Below are 19485 nucleotides of genomic sequence, written 5' to 3'. Positions count from 1 at the left end.
TGATTTAGGAGGAACTGCAAGAAATGAATGTGTTGAGTGCTTATTAACTGCCTTGCCCTCTGACTGGCAGGGCATCAGGTTTAATTCTTACAATGACCCGGAGATAAACATTATTGCTGCTAGATGATACCATCAAGCTAAGATAGTTTTAGCAACCTGAGATCTGCAACTAGTAAATGGCTCAGCGAAGACATGCACCCAGGTTTGCCTGCCCGGGTCCACTAGACCCAGCCACCCAGTTTCCCTCCCTGACCTCAGCCCAGCCTGGTTCCTGCCCTCTGTCCCTTACATTACCTCACAGCAAAAACCCCTGCTGCCTGTAATCCAATTCAGTGAGCAGGGAGGAAGCACCCTCTGAGCTCCAGACACCAGGGCACTAAGAGAGGACTGGATGGAACACAGAAACAAGTAGGGAGTGGTGACGTGGCATGAAATGAGCAAGGAAGGTGGACCCGAGAGCAGCTCTGTCAACCTCACTGCACTGGGCATCGGGACAGAATGCCCCTGAGGAAGGAGTGAGCATCTCCAGGGGGCAAGCAGAGATGTCTTCATGGGCAGGGACAGGCAAGATGGATCTGGAAGGGCAGATCAGATCCCAGCAGGCACCGGTGGAAGAAGAAGACACAGCATTAGCAGGAAGAGGGGCCTGGGGCTGGTGGGTGCTGCAGCAAGGCTGGCTGGGTTTCAGAGTGGGCTGGAGCCCTAACTCACTGGAGGCACTCACGTATTGGCGAGATGTGTTCTATAGGTAAGCGCAGGGGGCATCAGGAAAGGAATGTTCCTGAACACAAGATCATCCCAGAGCTGCCATCTGTGTGTTCAGGAAGTCCTGGGGCTCCCTCCTTCCTCTCCTTCTTGCCTCAGGCCCGGAGCCCTGTTTCCTCCCCTTCTCAGCCCTGCCCATTTTCATTCTCTTCCTGGGGCTCAGTGCCCTCAGGTTGGCTTTGGAGAGGGACACGGTCTCCCCAGTCTCCTCATTTCCCGTAGGCCTTTTCAGCCCTGAGGAGTTTTCTGCTGATCCCAGCAGTCCTGCCTCCCTTCAAGACAGTCGCAGCAGCCAGTTTGGGCCTCTGCCCTACACCTTGCTGTGGAGACAGCTTGCCAAGCCTCCCTGCTCCTTTAGGATTCCCAGCCTCATAACTGGAGGGTTCCACCAACAGCTTCCATCTCCCAGCAGAAGAAGGGATCCAGGTGGAACAATCTGGGCTATCTCCATCTCTGGGGATGGCTAGGCTAGGGGATGCCATCTCCCAGGACCCAGGAATGTCCTCCTTGAGGTGGGCTGGATTGGATCAAGCACAGTTTAGGATGGGAAAAGAGGCTGTCATATGGGTAAAGGGTAATGAGGGGGTTACCTGAGTAACACTGGTGAGAAAGGACAGGAACAGAAAGCTGGAAGAGGAGAGAAGTGACGGTGAGTACCAATGCGTGCCGGAGATAGGTGTGATCTAATTGTATCCCTGAGATAACAAATCTGCTATAAATACAGATGCCGAAGCCTGGAAAGTCTGGGTAAAGTCCACAGCTAGCAAAGAGCAGAACTGGGATGCCAAGCCAGGTGTGCCTTGCTCTGAAGCCCCATAGGGCAGGGTCCCCATCTCCCACCACTGTCCCCCATTTCCTCATCCTGCACACAGCTGAAGAGGTCTTTAGGATGCATGGCGTGTTCTGATTGCATCCTCCTTCTGCTGGGAAACTGACAGCAGCTCCCAACTGTCCCTCATCCTGCGTGGGAGCTCCCAAATCAGAATGGACATTGAGGTCTCTCCATTGAATACACTCCTCCCCCACCCGCACCTCAACAGCACTGTCCCTCCTTCGGCTGGCTACTCTCTGCTCCCCATAGCAGCTGTGTCTCTTTCACATTCCCCAGCCGATCCTCTCCCCTTCTATCCAGTCCAGGCTTTGCTCCTCTTCTGCTCTGTCCTTGTCCTCATTCAACATATGCATCTTCCAGGAAAACCTTTCCTGATCGACCCCACGCAACATGGCGACTGCCTGGATGAGGCAAGACAGGTATAGACTGTGCTGTCCACTGTCCCCATGTGGCTAGATACCCACATTTAATTTATTGAAATTAAAAAAACTTGATTCCTTGGTCACACTAGCCACATTTCAAGTGCTCAGCAGCACCTGTGGCTGGCGGCTATCCTACTGAGCAGTGTGGATGTAGAAGGCTTCCATCCTCCCAGTGCTGGTCCAGAATGGCTCCTAAGTTAAGAGTTTGGATACCTTCAACTAAATTGGGGTATAAAGGGTGAAGTCAGGCTTGTGGAGGGAGGAGAGAATGCTCAGTTTGGGACACTTTGAGTTGAAGGGGTCTACAGGAGTAGACAACTTAAAGCGTCCCAAACTGAGCATTCCCTTCTCCCTCCAAGTGGAGATGCCCAGTAAGAAATTGGGGAGCTCTTTTCCCCCTGATCCCCAATCTCCCCTAAATAGGGCTTGAACTTCTACTGGAGACCCTCTCCTTGGGAATTTCAAGGGCCTCATTGAAACCCAATTTTAAACATCCCTAGGGAAGCTCTAGAAGGCAGCTGTGTTGAAATGGGACTCAAGGTGGATACCGTGTGTGTTTTTGTGTGTCTGTGTCTGGCTAGGAGTGGCTTGATAGGGCAGAAGAGGACACTGGTAGGCAATGAGGGGCCATGTTGGCCAGGGCTGACCTGAAGTCACCTCTAAGAGTTATCTCTTAGAGGAAGGAAGTGGAGGAAGCAGGGGTGTGAGAATCTCTGCCTAGACTCAGGATCACCAGAGCTGAAATGATTCCCAGGGACAGTCCTGTCCACATCTCCACAGCATCCCTGCCATTCATTGGATACTAGGTGCAAAAAGATCATCTACTTTTTCTAACTCTTTTCTTCAAGGCCTTTTCTCAGTTCTCAGCTCTTTCCAATAGGATCAGCCAGCTACTCTTCTCCCCCTTTGGTTCCCTCCTGATCACTCCCACTGATGAATCTGAGCACCCCTGGCTGGAAGTATGTAGCTCCAGAGCCTTCTGTGGCTCTTGTAGAGTCCTAGATTTGGAGTTAGATCTGGAAAGGCAGATAGGATCCTGGCAGACACTGGTGGGAGACTTCAGAGTGCAAAGAGAAGCAAACAGCCCTGTGCCTCCTCCACTTCCCTCCTCCTGCTCTCGCATGTTCTGGGAAAGATAGAGCTCCTAGGGGAATCTTTAACTACAAGTTTTGCCTAAGGCTTAGTCTCAGTGAGACTAAAGAGATTGAGCTGGGCAGCTAGCAGGCAGTAGGAGGATGGAACAGTCAGCTGAGTGTCCCCTGAACCCAGTCCTCAGGAGTCCAAATGGGCGAGAAAAAGACCTCTGACACCCAAGCTGCTGGCCACTGATGTTTGCTAAGGAAGGGCACAGAGAGAAACCATGGGACGCTCTAGTGCTTCTCAGCCCTGGGTGCTCTTCAGAATCACCTGGGAATTGTTAATGTTGCTCATACCAGGGTCCTACCCTGGAGGTTCTGGTTTAATTGGTTGAGGGTAGGGCCAGGCGTTGGTATATTTTAAAAGCCCCTCACCCAGGAGATTTTAATGTGCAGGCTTGGTTTACAACCATGGCTCTAGGACACACTCCAGCTTCCTGGGCTCACATCTGACTTTCCATGGTGGCCATAAGCTATGGCAAGGTGGTGATAAAGGGCCCAGGGCCCAACAGGCTGGAGCTGTGGTCCAGAGGCCAAAGGATGGAGGAAACAAAGCTGCTAGCTCTGCTGAAAGGGACTTGTTAATTCAACAGGATTGCACGTGGGCAACACATTTCCTCTGCCCCACCTCTCTCACCCCATGCTGATGCCAGGTTGCTGGCTGCTGGCCCCATGCCCAGACTGGAGTGCCCAGCCCAGGAGAATGACACGCAGAGGCGGGCCTGTCAATCAGCTTGGCTGAGAGCTGGCCAATAGTTGGGACAGATGATTCCTTTTCTCTGACAATTGCAAAACATCCTTGAGTGGGAGGGGCTGCTTCTACTCTGCTGACCAGCAGTGTAGGGAGACAGAAGGAGCAGCATAGGACCCTAGGACACTCATCCTGTCCCTACTCCCTCCAAATTGTTGGCTGCTCTCCTGGAAGCTGAACTAGGGCCCTGGTCACATAAAGTTAGTGTGAACAGCTCCAGCCACAACCAGCAGGACAGGACAGGACAGCTGATGGGTGGCCTGGGTGTGGTCACAATAGTGAGCCCTGCGACCTCCATACTGAGTCCAGACAACCCACCCCTCACCATCATCACCCCCTCCAACTCCCTCTGCTGCCTCTGCCTCCTGCCTTTATGTGAACTCACACACACATATGCACACATATACCCTACATTAGACAAATCGCATACACACACAAGCACACCATACTAACACTACTGGCCTCTATATGCAATTTGGTTCCACAGGCCAATCCATCTCTAAACAGGAGACTCAGAGCCTCAGCTTTCTTGACTTCAGAGTTTGAAATCTGGCCATAAAACTGGACACGATGAAGGGTGAAGGGTCGTGCTGGGGACCAGGGACCTCACATCTCACATAGGGTGATGTATCCACAGTTGGAGTGCACCCTTCCTATATCCCCAAAATGCCATGAGGGAGACCCAGGCATTAGGACCAGGGGCACTGGACAGGTGTGGTCAGTGTGGCAACAAGTGGCTGGCTGGGACTCTAAATAGTGAGCAGAAACCTCCTTTGAAATTTTAGCTTCTGCCCCTTGAGCAAAGCACATGTGTCCGCCCCAGCCTGAGGTAAGGAGCCAAGAACACAAGACGTGAGATGGGAGGATCCTGCTTCCATCACCGCTGTGCCTCCCTCCATCTTCAGAGGGGGTCTGCTAGGATGCAAGGGCCCCTGTGAACTCAGAAGCGAGTGGCAAAATGTGGTAGGTGTCTTGGACTGGAGAGGGGATTCATTTGGGGAGCTTGCGTCCCCATAAAGGAGGAGGAGGAGGCCTGGTCTATTGGAAGTGACTGGAGGATGTGTTGAAGGCAGCTCTCCAAGCCAGAGCCCCTTCCTCAGCTACAGCCACAGTGATACCTCTCCCCATGCCTCCATCACCCAGGTTCCTGTCTCCTCTCAAGGTGGAAGGGACAAGTGAAGAGTGCAGACGGGGAAGATGCCCTGCCAGAAGCCCAGCTGCACTTTCACCAATTCCTACTCCATCCAGGCGAGAGGCCCCAAGTAGTCTAAATTTCTTTCTTTCTTTCTTTTTTTTAATATGGAGTCTCGCTCTGTCGCCCAGGCTGGAGTGCAGTGGTGCGATCTCGGCTCACTGCAACCTCTGCCTCCTGGGTTCAAGGAATTCTCCTGCCTCAGCCTCCCTAGTAGCTGGGATTACAGGCACGTGGCACCACATCCAACTAAATTTTGTATTTTTAGGAGAGACAAGGTTTCATCATGTTGGCCAGGCTGGCCTCAAACTCTTGATCTCAGGTGATCTGCCTGCCTCAGCCTCCCAAAGTGCTGGGATTACAGACATGAGCCACCACACCTGGCCAAGTTGTCTAAATTTCCGTCTGGGCTCCTGACTCAGAACCACCCAGAGTGGCCACTGACATCTCCTTGCCCTCTAGGAAGGACATGATGCCCTGCTTTCGGCTGCGGAGGGCCAGTTGCAGGGATGTGCAGCTCACTCCATCCTGGATGTCCAGCTGGGCACCTGCCTTGACCAGCACTTTGAGGATGGCTGTGTTGCCCTTGAGGGCGGCCAGGTAGGCGGGTGTCCAGCCCATCTTGTTGCGGGCGTGGACATTTGCATGATGTTCCAGAAGTTTGATGACACTCAGGAAGGTGCCCCTCTGGACCGCCAGGTGGAGGGGTGTCCAGCCTGACTGCTCTGCAGCATTAGGGTCAGCCCCACACTGCAGCAGCGCCGACAGCACCGCCTCCTCCCTGTGGCATGCAGCTAAGTGCAGGGGAGCCCAGTTCATAGCTCCGAGAGCACCCATGTTTGCGTGGCTCTCTGCCAGCAGATGGATGATCTCCAGGTGGCCCTTGTAGGCTGCTAGATGTAGGGGTGTCCAGCCCTGGTGGGTGGGCAGCTCAAGGCTGGCTCCGTACCTGAGCGGCATCTTGCAGATCAGGTATTTGCCCCTGGCAGCTGCAGTGTGCAGTGGGCCGTAGCTGCTCTGGTTAAGGGCATCAGGGGCCGCTCCACTCTTCAGCAGGTGTTGGATGGCCCTCACTTTGCCCCGCTCTACTGCCAGGTGCAGTGGTGTTCTCAGGTTGCTCTGCTGAGCATCCAACTCTGCCCCCTGGCTGGTTAGCAGGTTGACCAGGCTAACATGGCCAAAGTAGGCAGCCACATGGAGGGGGGGTCTTGCCCTCAGCCTCATGCAGGTTGGGGTCAGCCTGACGGGAGACCAGAAGCCGTGCCACATTCTCAAAGTTATTCTGCGCAGCCAGGTGAAGAGGGGTCCACCCTTCATGTTCCTGGGCATCCACACAGACCCCGTGGTCCAGGAGCAGGCGCGCAGTGCGGTCATCCCCATTCTGGGCTGCCAGGTGCAGCGGGGCCCAGCCGTCCTCATCCACTAGGTTGGCATTGGCACCATGTGCCAAAAGCAGGGCACAGAGGTCGGGTTGCTGGTCCTGGGCGGCGATCAGGAGGGGCATGTATCCAGAGGCCGTCTGGCAGTCCATGTCTACCTCGTGGGCCAGCAGCAACCTCACCTGCTCCACACTGCCCTGGGCTACCAGGAAGTGGAGGGAGGTGACCTTGTTCTCATAGATGCACAGTTCCTCGTCTCTCAGGACCAAATTCTCACAGTGGGAGAGCTGAAGCGCTCGCTTCAGGTAGTTTCCTGAGTCTGCTGGGAGAAAGATGGGGTTGAAAAAAAAGACCTGTGACCTGTCCAGAGGTCATCATGGCCATCTCTCTGCCTCCTGGAAGTACCATCCAGGAACAGAGGCTAGAGCAATAAGGGCAATGCCTTTCCTAAGCATGGCTCTTGACACAGCCATAACTGTTACTGTTCAAGTTCAGGCTCCGTCATCCTGGAGAGCTGAGTCCTGCAGTCCTTTCCTCACAGGTGAGGCAGAAAGAGCAGTGGGCTCAGGAGGCCTGAGTGCAAATCCTGATTTCACCCCTCAGCATCCCCCGACCTTAGCCAATTCACTGCCTCTTTGAGCTTCCATATCTGGATCAGCAAAGAGGGGACAAACAATTATCAGTTCATTCTACCATTGGAAGGACAAATTATATAGGTTAAAAACTTTCAGCGGACGACTTGAGGGGAAGTAAGCAATTCTAAGTTGGAAATAAACTTGTGGTTGGAGCTCTATGATTTAAACTCCCCTCTGAGGTCTTAAGGATCAACATCCTTCTGCTCTACCCAGTGGAGTATTAGAATTAAAATGACAAAAATGATCACTACCCAGGCCTAACCCTCACGGATTCTGGTTTAATCAGTCTAGGATGTGCCCAAGGCAAAGCTTTTTTTTTTTTTTTTTTTTTTTTTTTTAAATTTCCCAAGCAATTCTAATTTGCAGCCAGCCTTGAGAACCAATGCTCCACCTGTCAGGTCAGGAAAGGGAAAATCCGGTCTTGCAAGGACACAGACTTGAAAGAGAGGCAGCCAGGGTCCCTGAGGGCATGTGCTTTCTGAACATGCAGCTGGGTGCTGGAAAAGGGCACCTAAATCCTGGATGTGTGATAGGCCTGGGGATGAGGGGGAGGCCAGGGGGATGGGGAAGGGGTGTGGTTTGACTCCATTTTCTCTGCTGTGAGTTCTCTGGTCCCACCCGTGGCACCCAGACTCACCACTGTCCATCAGTTCCTGGCTGATGTCCTCATTAACCTAGGGAGGCATAACCAGCAGGGGGTGTGGAGATCAGTGGCGCAGTTCTAGCCTGTGCCCTCCTCCCCTCCTTCCCTCTCTCCAGCCTTCCCGGTCACTGTCAGGACTCACATCCCACCCTATCCTGGGAAACCTTTATCCTTTGCCATGACTATCCCCAGCTGTCTAGAGGAAAACACTGAGCTGGAGAAACCCTCCAGAAAGAGGCAGCTCAGGGCCTTGCCTTCCCCTTGGGCCATGTGAACTTCAGGGTGGATCTGTGAGTTCAGCCGGGGGCGCCCCATGCTAACTCATGGCTGGTTCCCATGTTACAGTAGGGACAGGAGAGCAGGGGGATTATGTTGACACCCACAGCATGAAAGCTTGGGAGAGCCGGGCCTTCCTCTGCAGGACAGGAGTCAGCTTGATCCCAAACATGTGACAGAAGGTATGTCCTTCCCAGGGGCCCTGTGCTCTAGCCACCACTATCCCTTAGAGCACCTTCATGCAAATTAGGGAAAGGTGTCCCCTCTGGATGGAGGTGGCCCCGAGCTGGGCTGTGCATGAGTGCTCAGTGTCTGGCCAGAGATCACAACAGTCCACACAGCAGGCTCCAGCTTAGCACGACCGTAAGGACTGTCCAGCCCACACACTCATCTCCCAGGGCTGGTGCAGCGACAGCTTGCAAGACACCTTCCTGGCCAGGGCCTCGCTCTGTGGGACTGCCACAGGACTCTGCAGCAGTGACAGCAGTATGTCTGTCTCGATGGTAATGTCTGCTCCATGAGTGGGAGAAAGACAAGAAAGGAAGCAACAGGCTAGCCCACAGTACCCTCCCTGTTTTAGAAACCCTAACATTCCTGTCTCCCAAAATCCATTGCTGGGCTCACATATGTTCATATACATGCACGAGAAGGCAGGAAACCTGGGTCGTGGTGGGGCATCTTCAGCAAGTCACTGACTCTGAGTTATCAGGGTCCTTTCCCACAGAATGAGGGGACAAGTTTAGGCAATCTCTAAGATGCTCACACTTACACACAGGTGCATTTTCACAGTCCCCAAAGGACTGGATGAGCTCATGGGCCATCCTCGGCCTGTGATCTCATGGCCTGGAAACATTTTACAAATGAGGAAACAGTAGCTCTGAAAGGACCCAAGGCTGGCCAGAGAGCTTGGTGACAGGGCCAGGCCCAGATGCTGTGACTTCTGCCTTTTGGCACCGAGGGTTTTCTACTCCACCTCCCACAGGGACATGCATTATTAACACACACAGAGCCCAGACCCCATCCTCAGCTACTCCTGGCTCCCTGTGCTGCCTTCCCAGCCCCGTGATGCAGATCTTGCCTCAAAAAGTCCTTCTACGCCAGGTACAGTGGTTCACACCTGTAATCTCAGCACTTTGGGAGGATGAGGCAGGAGGATCACTTGAGGCGAAGAGGTTGAGAAAAGCCTGAATAACACAGCGAGACCCCCATCTCTTAAAAAAAATCTAAAAATTAGCCAGGCATGGTGGTGTGCTTGTTGCTCTGGCTACTCAGGAGGCTGAGGCAGGAGGATATCTTGAGCCCAGGAGTTCGAGCTTATGGTGAAGTATGATCACACCACCACACTCCAGCCTGGACCACAGAGACCGTGTCTCTGAAAAAAAAAAAAAAAAAAAAAAAAAAATCCTTCTAGGCCATAGTGCCGAAAGTATCTCTCTGCATAGCTCCCAGGAGTGCCCAGTCATCTCCCCTCCCGGCCCCGCCCAGCTCCCAGTCCCTGGGTAGGGGGCACTGGATGAGCACCTAGAAAGCATGGCCTCTTCTTGGGGTCCTGGTCCCAGCAGCATTTCATCAGGTCCACGATCTGCTGGGCCTTGCTTGGCCGTTAGTCAGAGACAGGCTGTAGGGAGGGCCGCATGCCTGTCGCCACTCGGATAATAATCATCATCATGTTGAACCCTGCAAAGGGAGGCTCAGGCTATGTGGGTGCTGAGAGGTAGGGCTGGAGGGGAGCTAGGGAGGAAGGCAGGGGCTCTGAGGATCCCGACAAGGCATGCACACAGTGGGGGCTCCACAAATGCTTGGTGAGTAAACAGCTAGACTTTCAACCGACTTGAGGTTCTGTGTTGAGCAGCCAAGTCTCTCTGGTCTGGCTCCAGCCACCTCCCAGGTCAAGACTAGACATGACCCCACATTGCAGGTCTGTGCTGTCCAAAGGCAGCAGGGCTGATGGGCAGGCCTAGGTAAAGGCTCTGACTCTCAAGGTTGCAAGGTTGCCCAAGTTTCCTGCAGTATCTTTACCTGGCATCTAGGTGGCAGGGGGCAGGGGTATGAGAAGGCAGAAAGGGCACTTTAGAAGCAAGGAAGTTAGAGCCACAAAGCATGGGCTGGGGGCTGGGCTGACCTTTCCTTTCCTTTAGCTGTGACGTGAGCTCTAGAAATAGAGGCAGGAAGGAAGGAGGGTGAGGAGAGGAATCCCTGAAGAGAATACAGTTCCACACAAACCTGCAACTTGCCCCCACCTCAACCCTCAGTCTTCCCACAGCCCCTTCCAGGAGCCCATTCCAGGGGCCCTCCTGCCCCCGACACAGAGCCACAGCCGCTTGCTTACCTGAGTATGGTTTCTTCTGAGTGAGTAGCTCCCAGATGACAATCGCAAAGCTGTGGATGCAGAGAACGCTTTCTGAATGACTTAGTTGAACATCCAAGATCACCCCAGCCCGGGGTGGCAGGGTCGGGGGCTATGGTTCACACAGTCCCAGGCAAGCCTCACCAGCCAAAGTACTCCCCAGCCCTCCGCCTCTTCAGCCAGAGTCCTCCCCAGCCCTCCGCCTCTCCAGCCAGAGTCCTCTGCCTTGGGCCAGACCTCATGCCTGCACTGCCCTGCCCTTTGGGTCGTAGGGGCCAGGCAGGGTGGTGGCAGCAAGCTGCCTGCTGGGTGTGTGGCATCACGCCGGGCTTCCTTCTCACCTGTACACCTCATATTTAGGCCCTGGGGCCTTGTTACTCTCCAGGAACATCTGAGGGGGGATGTAGCCGAGCGTGCCCTGCAGAGCCGACCTCTCGATGTACTGCATCCGGGTGGACTGTTCCATCCACTTGGACAAGCCGAAGTCTGAAATCTGGGAGAAAGCAGGGGCAGGGATAAGGCCGTGATAGAGCCTCATGACCAGAAAACGGCTATGGCTTCTCACCCCTCCTGCTATCTGCCTGTTCCAGGGTACAGTAGTGGTATTCTATGACACTCCCTCCTAGCACTATCACTTAGTATCTGGATGATCTTGGCCAAATTACTTATCTTCTCAGAGTCTCAGTTTCTTCATCTGTAAAGTAGAAGTAATATGAGCATTTAACTCATAGTGCTATTGTGAGCACTAAATGAGGTGCCATGCAAAAATCACTTAAACAGTGCCTGGCCCGTAGTTAGGATGTGGTAGGTGTTACCATTACCCAGAGACTATGAATGAAGTTGCCAGCTTCGGCGAGCTATTCATTTCACCTCCAGGGGCCCTGAAACACACCGTGGACATTTATCTTCCCTTTGCTCCCATCCATTGAGTCATTCACTTGTCAAGTTGGCCATGCATTGAGGGCCAGGAAGGCTGTGGACCAAGGACTGGGCAGCAGATAAGAAAAATGAGACACCCCCTGCCAACACACACACTCCATATCCTCGTAAATACTTATTCAAATAGGGGGTCCAGTCATTAATGAAAGTGTTTCACTAATGATTATATACCTATGTTGGGGTTAGTAATATGGAGAATCACAGGTACAGTGAAGGTATATAATGGGGACCTACTGGAGTAGATCAGGGAAGAGCTCCCTGAGGAGGTGATGGTTAAGCTGAATAGTGAGTAGACCTTCAATAGGTAAATAGAGGGGAGTGGGGAAACAGAAGCTGCAAAGGTCCTGGGGCAGAAAAGAGTTTTAGGAATTGAAAGAATGTCCATTACAACCTTTCTTAGGGATTGTCTCATTTACACACGTCTCCATCTGAATAAAATAAAGTGCGGGGAAATAGAGATTATTCTATCCAATTTAGAAATGGGAAACTGAGTCCAAAGAGGGTTATTATAGGCATCCTGATACCCAGCCTCATGCCCCAAACTTCACTGCTTAGCCATCTCTGTTGCAGTGTGATCCCTGCCTTTAGAATTTGTCCATGAAGGGAACTGCTTAAAACCCTTGACAGGCCGGTCAGGCAGATGGATAATTCTGCTCACCTGGAGGAAACCCTCAAGTGAAAGGGAGCAGAGGATTGGCCAGAGCCCTTACTTTGACACGCATGTTGCTGTCCAGGAGGATGTTGCCCGGCTTGAGGTCCAGGTGGAGCAGAGGCGGCTTAATACTGTGCAAGAAGTTCATGGCCAAGCTGGTCTCATGGATGATGCGGAACCTGAGCTTCCAGCAGAGGCTGTGGGTGGACAGCACCTTCTCCAGGGAGCCGTTGGCCATAAACTCCATCACAATACCCAGGGGCTGCTTGCACACCCTGTAGATGGACACAATGTGCTGAAACTTGATCTCCATTTTGGCAGCTTCTTCAATGAGGTAATTCACATCAGAGCTATGGAGAGGGGGAGCAAGATATGGAAGGGGATGACCCATTCATTACTACAGCAACCAGCAGAACATATAAACTAGCCATGATGCCAGACTGTGGGGACCCACAGAAGCCTCAGGAGCTTGCAAGGTACTGGAAGAGGAAAGAGAGACATGAAGCAATACTTAGCAGACAGCTTAGATTTCAGTACAGTGGCAACAAGGGAGGAAGTGAAGGAATTTGCAGGTTTAGGAGCCAGTCCATTCTACAAAGGTGGCCACAAAAAAGCACATATCACAGTTTGCCGTTTATTCTGGTTGCTTGTTTCTATGTTTATCTCCCCTAGTAGATTTTGAGCCCCCGGAGGACCAACATGATGCCTCATGCTTCTGCTTCAAAACATCATTTATTACCATTTAAATTATGGAAGTAATACATATACCTTGTAGGAAACATAGGGAATATAGAGAGCTATATGAAAGAAAAATAAGTTACCAGAGATGCAACCTTCCAGAGCTAGCCTATGTTGATATTTTAGTATATCCTTTTACTATCCACCTTCAAGGTATCTCTTTCTCTTTCTCCCTCCCTTTCACTCCTTCTTTCTGCTCTTTCCTTTTGGATCACATAGTATGTGGAGCACGAGCACTTCCCCACACTGCTGTTCTTCCAAAGCATGACATTTAGTGGCTGCACACTATTCCATTTTATGGATGAACTGTAATTATTCATCTCTATAATTCCCAAAGTGCATTGCCATGCACTGCACAATACATCTTTGTTGAATTGGACAGAAGTCAAAACTTAAGGGAAGGCCTTACAAAATAAGCATTTGCAAACTCTGCTGCTCATTTCACTGTATGTGCCCACAGAACAGTAAATATGAAAATTGTTATAGATTATTTTGGGATTGTGGGGATAGGGATTAAGGAGAAATGACATATTTGAGAGCACAGTATTTGCAAAACTGTGATGGTGCTGTAGTCAGAGACTGCTGGCAATGTGCTCCCAGGGTCTCCCTGGGAAGCCAGCTGGAGAGCCCCAACCTTCAGGAGAAACCACATGCTCTTCCTGGCATCTGGACATGTTGGCTAGTGTAGGTTTCTCCTATTCTTGTTCACTTGTGCCAGAGATCCCTTCTCCACCTCTGTGATATTTTTAATCTGTCTTCTCTCATCCTCTTGGGTTCACAGGAACCAATGACATCTGCCATGACATGGAAAAAAGCATGGGATGTGGGGATCACACTGCCCTGATTTCAAATCCCAGTTTCACCCCTTATTATCTGTATGACCTTGGGCAAGTGAATCCTCTGGGCCTCAGTTTCTAAACTAAAAACTGGGAATAATTGTAATTGCCTTGCACAGTTCTTTCATAGCTTCCTACCCAGAAGTCTTGAGAGCATTTACTGCTGTCTCTCCTCTTCATCATCTTGCTGCACCCACTTTTGTCTAGTTTCTGGTACCTGCACTTCCCTGAACACCTGTGGCTAAGGTCACCAACAGCCTCTATATTGCTATATCTAACCAACAATTTTCAGTTCTCAGTGTATAGTTCAGATCTCTGACTCTTTTTCTTGAAACTTCGTTACTTGAGCCACGTGTCAACATTCTCCTGCTTTTCTCCTACCTTTCTGGTCACTTCCTCTCTGTTTTCTTTGCAGGCTCATATCCTGTTATTTGACCACGGGGCTTAGTCCAAGCCCTTCTTCTCTGCTCTTCTCCCTCTATAATCTTTCTCTAGTCAATCTCAACATCTCCAATTGGATATTCAATACCAAATGCGTCTAAAGCTAACCTCCTGATTTTCCCCTGAAACCTGCTCTTCCTTTAGTTTTCATCATTTCAGTGAATGGGGCCTCTGTCCTTCTAGTCCTCAGAATAGGACCCTGGTGTCATCTTCGACTCCTTTCTTCCTCTCACTTCCCACAGCCAAGTCTTCGCAAATCCTGCCAGCTCCGCCTTCAAAGTACTGTCGAGCAACAAGCTGACCACTTCTCACCACCTCTCCCACAAGGTGCATCTCAGCCCAAGCCTCCTAATTGGACTCTGTTTCTCCCGCTTCCTCTCCACAATCTATTCTCAACCCAGCAGCCAAAGTCATATTTTAAAATCTAAGTCACAACATGTTACCACCCTTCTCCAATCGCTCACCTCATTCACGGTAAAAGCCAAAGTTCTTTCATGGCCGACAAAGTCCTACAAGATTTGTCCCCAACGCCAGGCATAGCTTGCTGACCTCCTTTCCTAATCACCCTCCTCTCACTGTGCTCCTGGCACACGGGCTTCCCACTGTTCCTCCACCATGCCCAGTGTGGTCCCACCTCAGGACCTTTGCACCTGTTGTTCTCTCTGCCTAGAACACTCCTCCTTAACAGAGCCACATGGATTACCCCTTCATTTCCTTCAAATCTCTACTCAAATGGTACCTAATTAGTATGGATTTCACAGAGAAGTCTACATAAAAAAGCAACCCCATTCCAACTCTTATCTTCCCCATACACAGAGGGCCCTGGCATTAATATTTTTAGACCAAACCTTTTCTTGGAAAATCAGACTTCTCAACCCTTCTTAGATATTTTAATCAAGAACTGTCAGGTGGTCATGAGTGCTATAGCTAAAAAGTTTATTATTCCTTTGCTATTTATTTTGTCTTCCTCCTTTAGATTATAAGCTTCATGAGGGCAGGGACTTTGTTTTTTTCACATAGTGCTTGGAATGAATGCATCTCATCCATGCCTTCTTTTTTGCTTTGTTTTGTTTTTTTTTTTTTTTTGAGACCAAGTCTCACTTTTGTTGCCCAGGCTGGAGTGCAATGGCATGATCTTGGCTCACTGCAACCTCTGCCTCCTGGGTTCAAGCAATTCTCCTGTCTCAACCTCCTGAGTAGCTGGGACTCTAGGTGCCCGCCACCATGCCCAGCTAATTTATGTATTTTTAGTAGAGATGCGGTTTCACCATATTGGTCAGGCTGGTCTTACCTGACCTCAGGTAATCCACCAGCCTTGGCCTCTCAAAGTGCTGGGATTACAGGCATGAGCCACCAGGCCCAGCCTGATGCCCTAGTTTTAATGACCACTTATAACAAATGACTCCCAAGTTTTAATATTGTTAGCACCAACCTTTACTCTGATGTCCACTTGACAACTCTTCTTGGCTGTTTAAAGGCATCTGAAACTCAACAGGTACAAAGCTGAACTCATGATCTTCCTCTCCAAGCCTAGGCCTCTTTTCATAGTCTCTTCATTAATTGTCAACACTGCCATTCAATAAATATTTATTGAACACCAACTATGTGCCAGGCACAGGAGACAGAGCTGTGACCAAAACAGACACTCTCATGGAGTGGACATTCCAGTGGATCCTCCATTCCTTTGGGCAAGCCAGACATCAAGTTAGCTTTAATACCCCTCTTCCTCATCGTGATCCTCCCCATGACTAATCCAGCACCAAGTCAGGTGGATTTTTACCTTCTAAATATGGCTTGACCCATTCCTTTCCTATCTCCACTACCAACACTCCAGTCTAGCCCCTATTATCCATCTCTTGTCAGAATGAAGATAACAATCTCCTAACTTGACAAGAATCCACTCTACCCCTCCCAATGCATTCTCCATACTGCAATTCTGATTAATCCCTCCCATTATCACCACTGCTACCTGGTTGCAAATGCTCAGTGGTTTTCCACTGCTCCTTTACTCTCCCAACTCCAGCCATCATGGCCTTTTCCCATCTTTGTACTTACCATGTCCCTCTTGCCACAGATTCTTTGCACACTCTGTTGTCTGTTCTTGGAAAACTCTCCTCCTCACCTACTTAACCTATACTCATTCTTCACATTTCAGCTGTAGTTTAACTTCTTCAAGGAAAACTTTTCTGATCTCGGTCAAACTTTCTATTAATGAGCTCTCCTAGAACCACAAATCTCCCCTTCTTAAGCTTCTCACAGTAGCACATTTACATTTACATGTGGGGTTATCTGGTTAATGTCTTCCTCCCCCTAGGCTGCAATCTCCCGGAGAGAAAGGACATATCTGTTGCATTCATCGTTAATCCCAGGGTGTAGAACAGTGCCTGACACATAGTAGAAGAGCAGTAAGCATTTGTCAAGTGGATGAATGAATGAATAGCTGGAAAGAGGATCTAGTAAAGTAATGCACGTAAAGCTCCTAGTATAGTAATCCATACATACTAAGCCTTAATTACCATTAATTATCTTACCCCTTCCACCCAGGGAATTCCCAGAACTTGGGAAGGGAAAGCGGCAGGAGTTAGCATCAATGTCTCACAGTGTAATCATGTCACTGCCATCTGTTTCCTTTTGTTCTATGTTCAAAAGGCTATAAATGATTTAGACAAATCCTAGCATAATCTGACCCTCCTCCAAAACCAACAGGCAGATGTTGAGGGAGGAAGGTGAGTGGGCCTTAGGTGATCTCATTTTTCCTCTTCTCATAAGGTGGGGGAAGGCCTGGGAACTGAGTGTGTGGCACCTGAGGCTGTGTCTTAAGAGTTTGCATGGTAATCCTAGAGAACCACAAATAGCATCCAAGCCAGATGCCAGTCAGAGAGGCCCCCGCCCCAGACTCTCTAATTGATGTCCCAGAGCCTTGGGAGGAGGACATGGTTATCATGCTCAGGTTTAACATCCCGAGTGTCTTCTTCATGGCTGCAAGGTGCAAGCACACAGCTAGTATATGCAACTCCAGTGGGAATGAGACTGGATCCCAAATCAGTGGGAAGACAAGAGAATAATGGAAACAGTAGGAAAGAGGTAGGAAGAGAAAAATAGGGGCATGTCAAGGCGTGGCTGTAGTGCGCATGATGACAGCAAGGGACAAAAACAAAAACAGAGATGAGGGAACTCCAGACTTGACCCTCCAAGGGCCTGGACAGGCCATCAGGCCGGGCAGTCTCCATCCCCCGACGTCCTCAGCCTGCACTGGTTGGGAGGGGCCTCCTCCCTCCCGCCACCGTGGGAAGAGAGAACATGATTCCCTGCAGATCTGAGCAAAGTGCCACAGCCTGCCAGGATGCTCAGCCCTGCCCTGAGAGCTGGGGTGGGTAGAGGATGGCAGAGAGTGGTCAAGAGCAGTTATTGCCACAGGACACCGGGGGAAGAAGGCGCTGGAGAGAAGGATGGAAGGAGGCAGGACAAGTTCGGAAGGTCAGATGGGATAAAGGCGTCTTTGGTAGGTAGTTCCCGCTTGCCTTTGACCTCTGTTGAGTCTACAAACAGATATTGTGTGCCAGCTCTATTTTGGTTAGGGAGACAGGTATGGGTGTGCCTGGGAGGCTCAGGCTACTGGGTGGAATTCAGAAATACCGCGAGGGACAGTCCTCAGCCCCAAACTCACTTCTCCTCGCAAGCTCCCTGGGCCCAAAGCTTGCCGGGCCTCAGTTTCTCCTCCGAGAAAAGGGAGGGCGCGGCTGGCAGTACCTGGCGGCGTCGGGCAGGAGGCAGGGGGCGCACTTGATGGCGTACTCCGTCCGCCAGCGCCTGTGCCGCGCCTGGGACACCTGGTTGAAGCCGCCGCTGGCCACTAGGCGCCAGTCGCCGTCGAAGTCGTCGCGGGTGAAGACGGGGAGGCTGCCCAGCCGCAGCTCCGTGGGGTCGGCAGCCATTGCCCCTCTTTTCCTGTCCCCGCGCCGCGCACTCCCCGTTGTGGCTGCTGCCTGGGTGGCCGAAGGAGCCGCCGCTTCCTGCTCCTCCGGTCCGGGAGAGGGGAACGGGGAGAGGAGCCGGCCCTGCCTCCTTCCCTGCCCAAGAGGAGCCGCTCCTGCCCCGCAAAGATGGGGAAATCCCAGACATGAGCCCTGAGGCCCCAGCAGGGATGGAGCGACCTGGGCCTGGGGATGGGGTATGTCCCTCCGAAGCCCTCGCATTTCCCCTGTCTCAGCCTTTGATTTTCCCAGTTCTCTCTAGGGAGGGATGCTGGGAGAAGGTGTCCCGAAGCTGGAAGAAGTCCAGCCTGAGAAGTTGGATCCAGTTTATTTATGCCCAGCGCTAAGTGAAATCGGTTTATGCATTCCTGCAGTGCATTCAAGAGGGTTTATGAAGGATTCAGGCCTGGACCCCTGCCCCTATCCAGCAAGTATGGGGCTCAAACAATTTTAATGGGGATTTTCTGGTCTGAATCTGTTGGTCTGACTGGTTTCATGTTTCCTTTGTTCTTGTTGGGGTTTTGCTTGTTTGTTTGTTTGTTTGTTAGCCAGCCTTGGTGTGCTGTAGGTTACCAAGGAGGGGTCAGCAGGGACAGAGTTGCGGGGGAGGATGGGCTCCTGTCTGCAGGGGACTCCCTTCCTGGCGCTGCGCTCTATCCAACCTCAGAGGGATGGACCCCAGCCTCGGGGTGGCCACGGGGGAGGTGGCCTCCTTGGCCCAGTTACTAGGGGCAGTTTGTTGCCAGGGGTAAGAGGAGGCTCTAGCTGGAGCCTGACCAGTGCTGAGCCTGGAGGTTCCCCTGGGTCCTGGGTCCATGGGATTGCCCTCTCACCTTGGAGACCCTCAGAGCAGGGAAAATGACAAGTGCTTGAACAGACGGGTCTACCCAGGGGCACTGACCAAGTGGGCCATTGCCCAGAGACAGGTATACCTGGAGGAACTGTGGCCATGCAGTGCAGAGTCAGCCACTTTTCGCCTACAGCTGGGTAAGTCCACAAGGAGCCCTCAGAGTGACCACTGTCAGGTTTGGGGAGCCCACCTACCAGACAAGGAAGTGCCTTGCTTTCAGCCCAAACCTGCAGAGCCCCTCGTCCATGCCACAAGCCCACCAGACTCCCAGGGAACAGTGTAGGCATGATAGGCAAACAGAGACTCCCTGTGGAAGCTGGAGAACTTGCTCCCTCTGTAACAACTCACCTGCAACTTCCAGGATGAATTCTGGCAAGCAGATTAAGGACCAAAGATTGGGCCTGGAGACAGTTGTCATAGAAACTAGTGATAGCCACTACTAATTGAACATTCACTTTGTTCCAGGATCAGTGACTATTTCAGTTACTGCATTGCTTTACATATATTATCTTGTTTATCTTGCAACAATGTTATGAGGTCAACATCTCCTATTCGCAGATGAGGAAACTGGCTTCAAGACAATAAGTAATCAATGAACACATAGCTAGTAAGTGGTAGTTGATATTCAAACTCAGGTCTCTTAGTTTCTATGGAAATGGTTGGCCAGGGGAGGATCA

General features: G+C 51.3%; 1 protein-coding gene across 1 annotated transcript; it reads right to left on the bottom strand.

Annotated features, from left to right (window-relative positions):
- Positions 1–5491: 5491 nt before the first annotated feature.
- Positions 5492–17919, bottom strand: ANKK1 (ankyrin repeat and kinase domain containing 1). Its single transcript, XM_054441349.2, is given in 9 exon segments — positions 5492–6301; positions 6303–6796; positions 7750–7786; positions 8417–8541; positions 9553–9708; positions 10361–10410; positions 10720–10871; positions 12028–12319; positions 17735–17919. Coding segments are annotated over 9 exon segments (2301 nt in total).
- Between the last annotated feature and the right edge of the window lie 1566 nt (positions 17920–19485).

This window comes from Pongo pygmaeus, chromosome 9 (genome assembly GCF_028885625.2).
Source record: "Pongo pygmaeus isolate AG05252 chromosome 9, NHGRI_mPonPyg2-v2.0_pri, whole genome shotgun sequence".
In the NCBI taxonomy this organism is placed as follows: Eukaryota; Metazoa; Chordata; class Mammalia; order Primates; family Hominidae; genus Pongo; species Pongo pygmaeus.
Note: the sequence above shows the minus strand (reverse complement) of the source record. Positions and strands in the feature narration are given on the sequence as shown.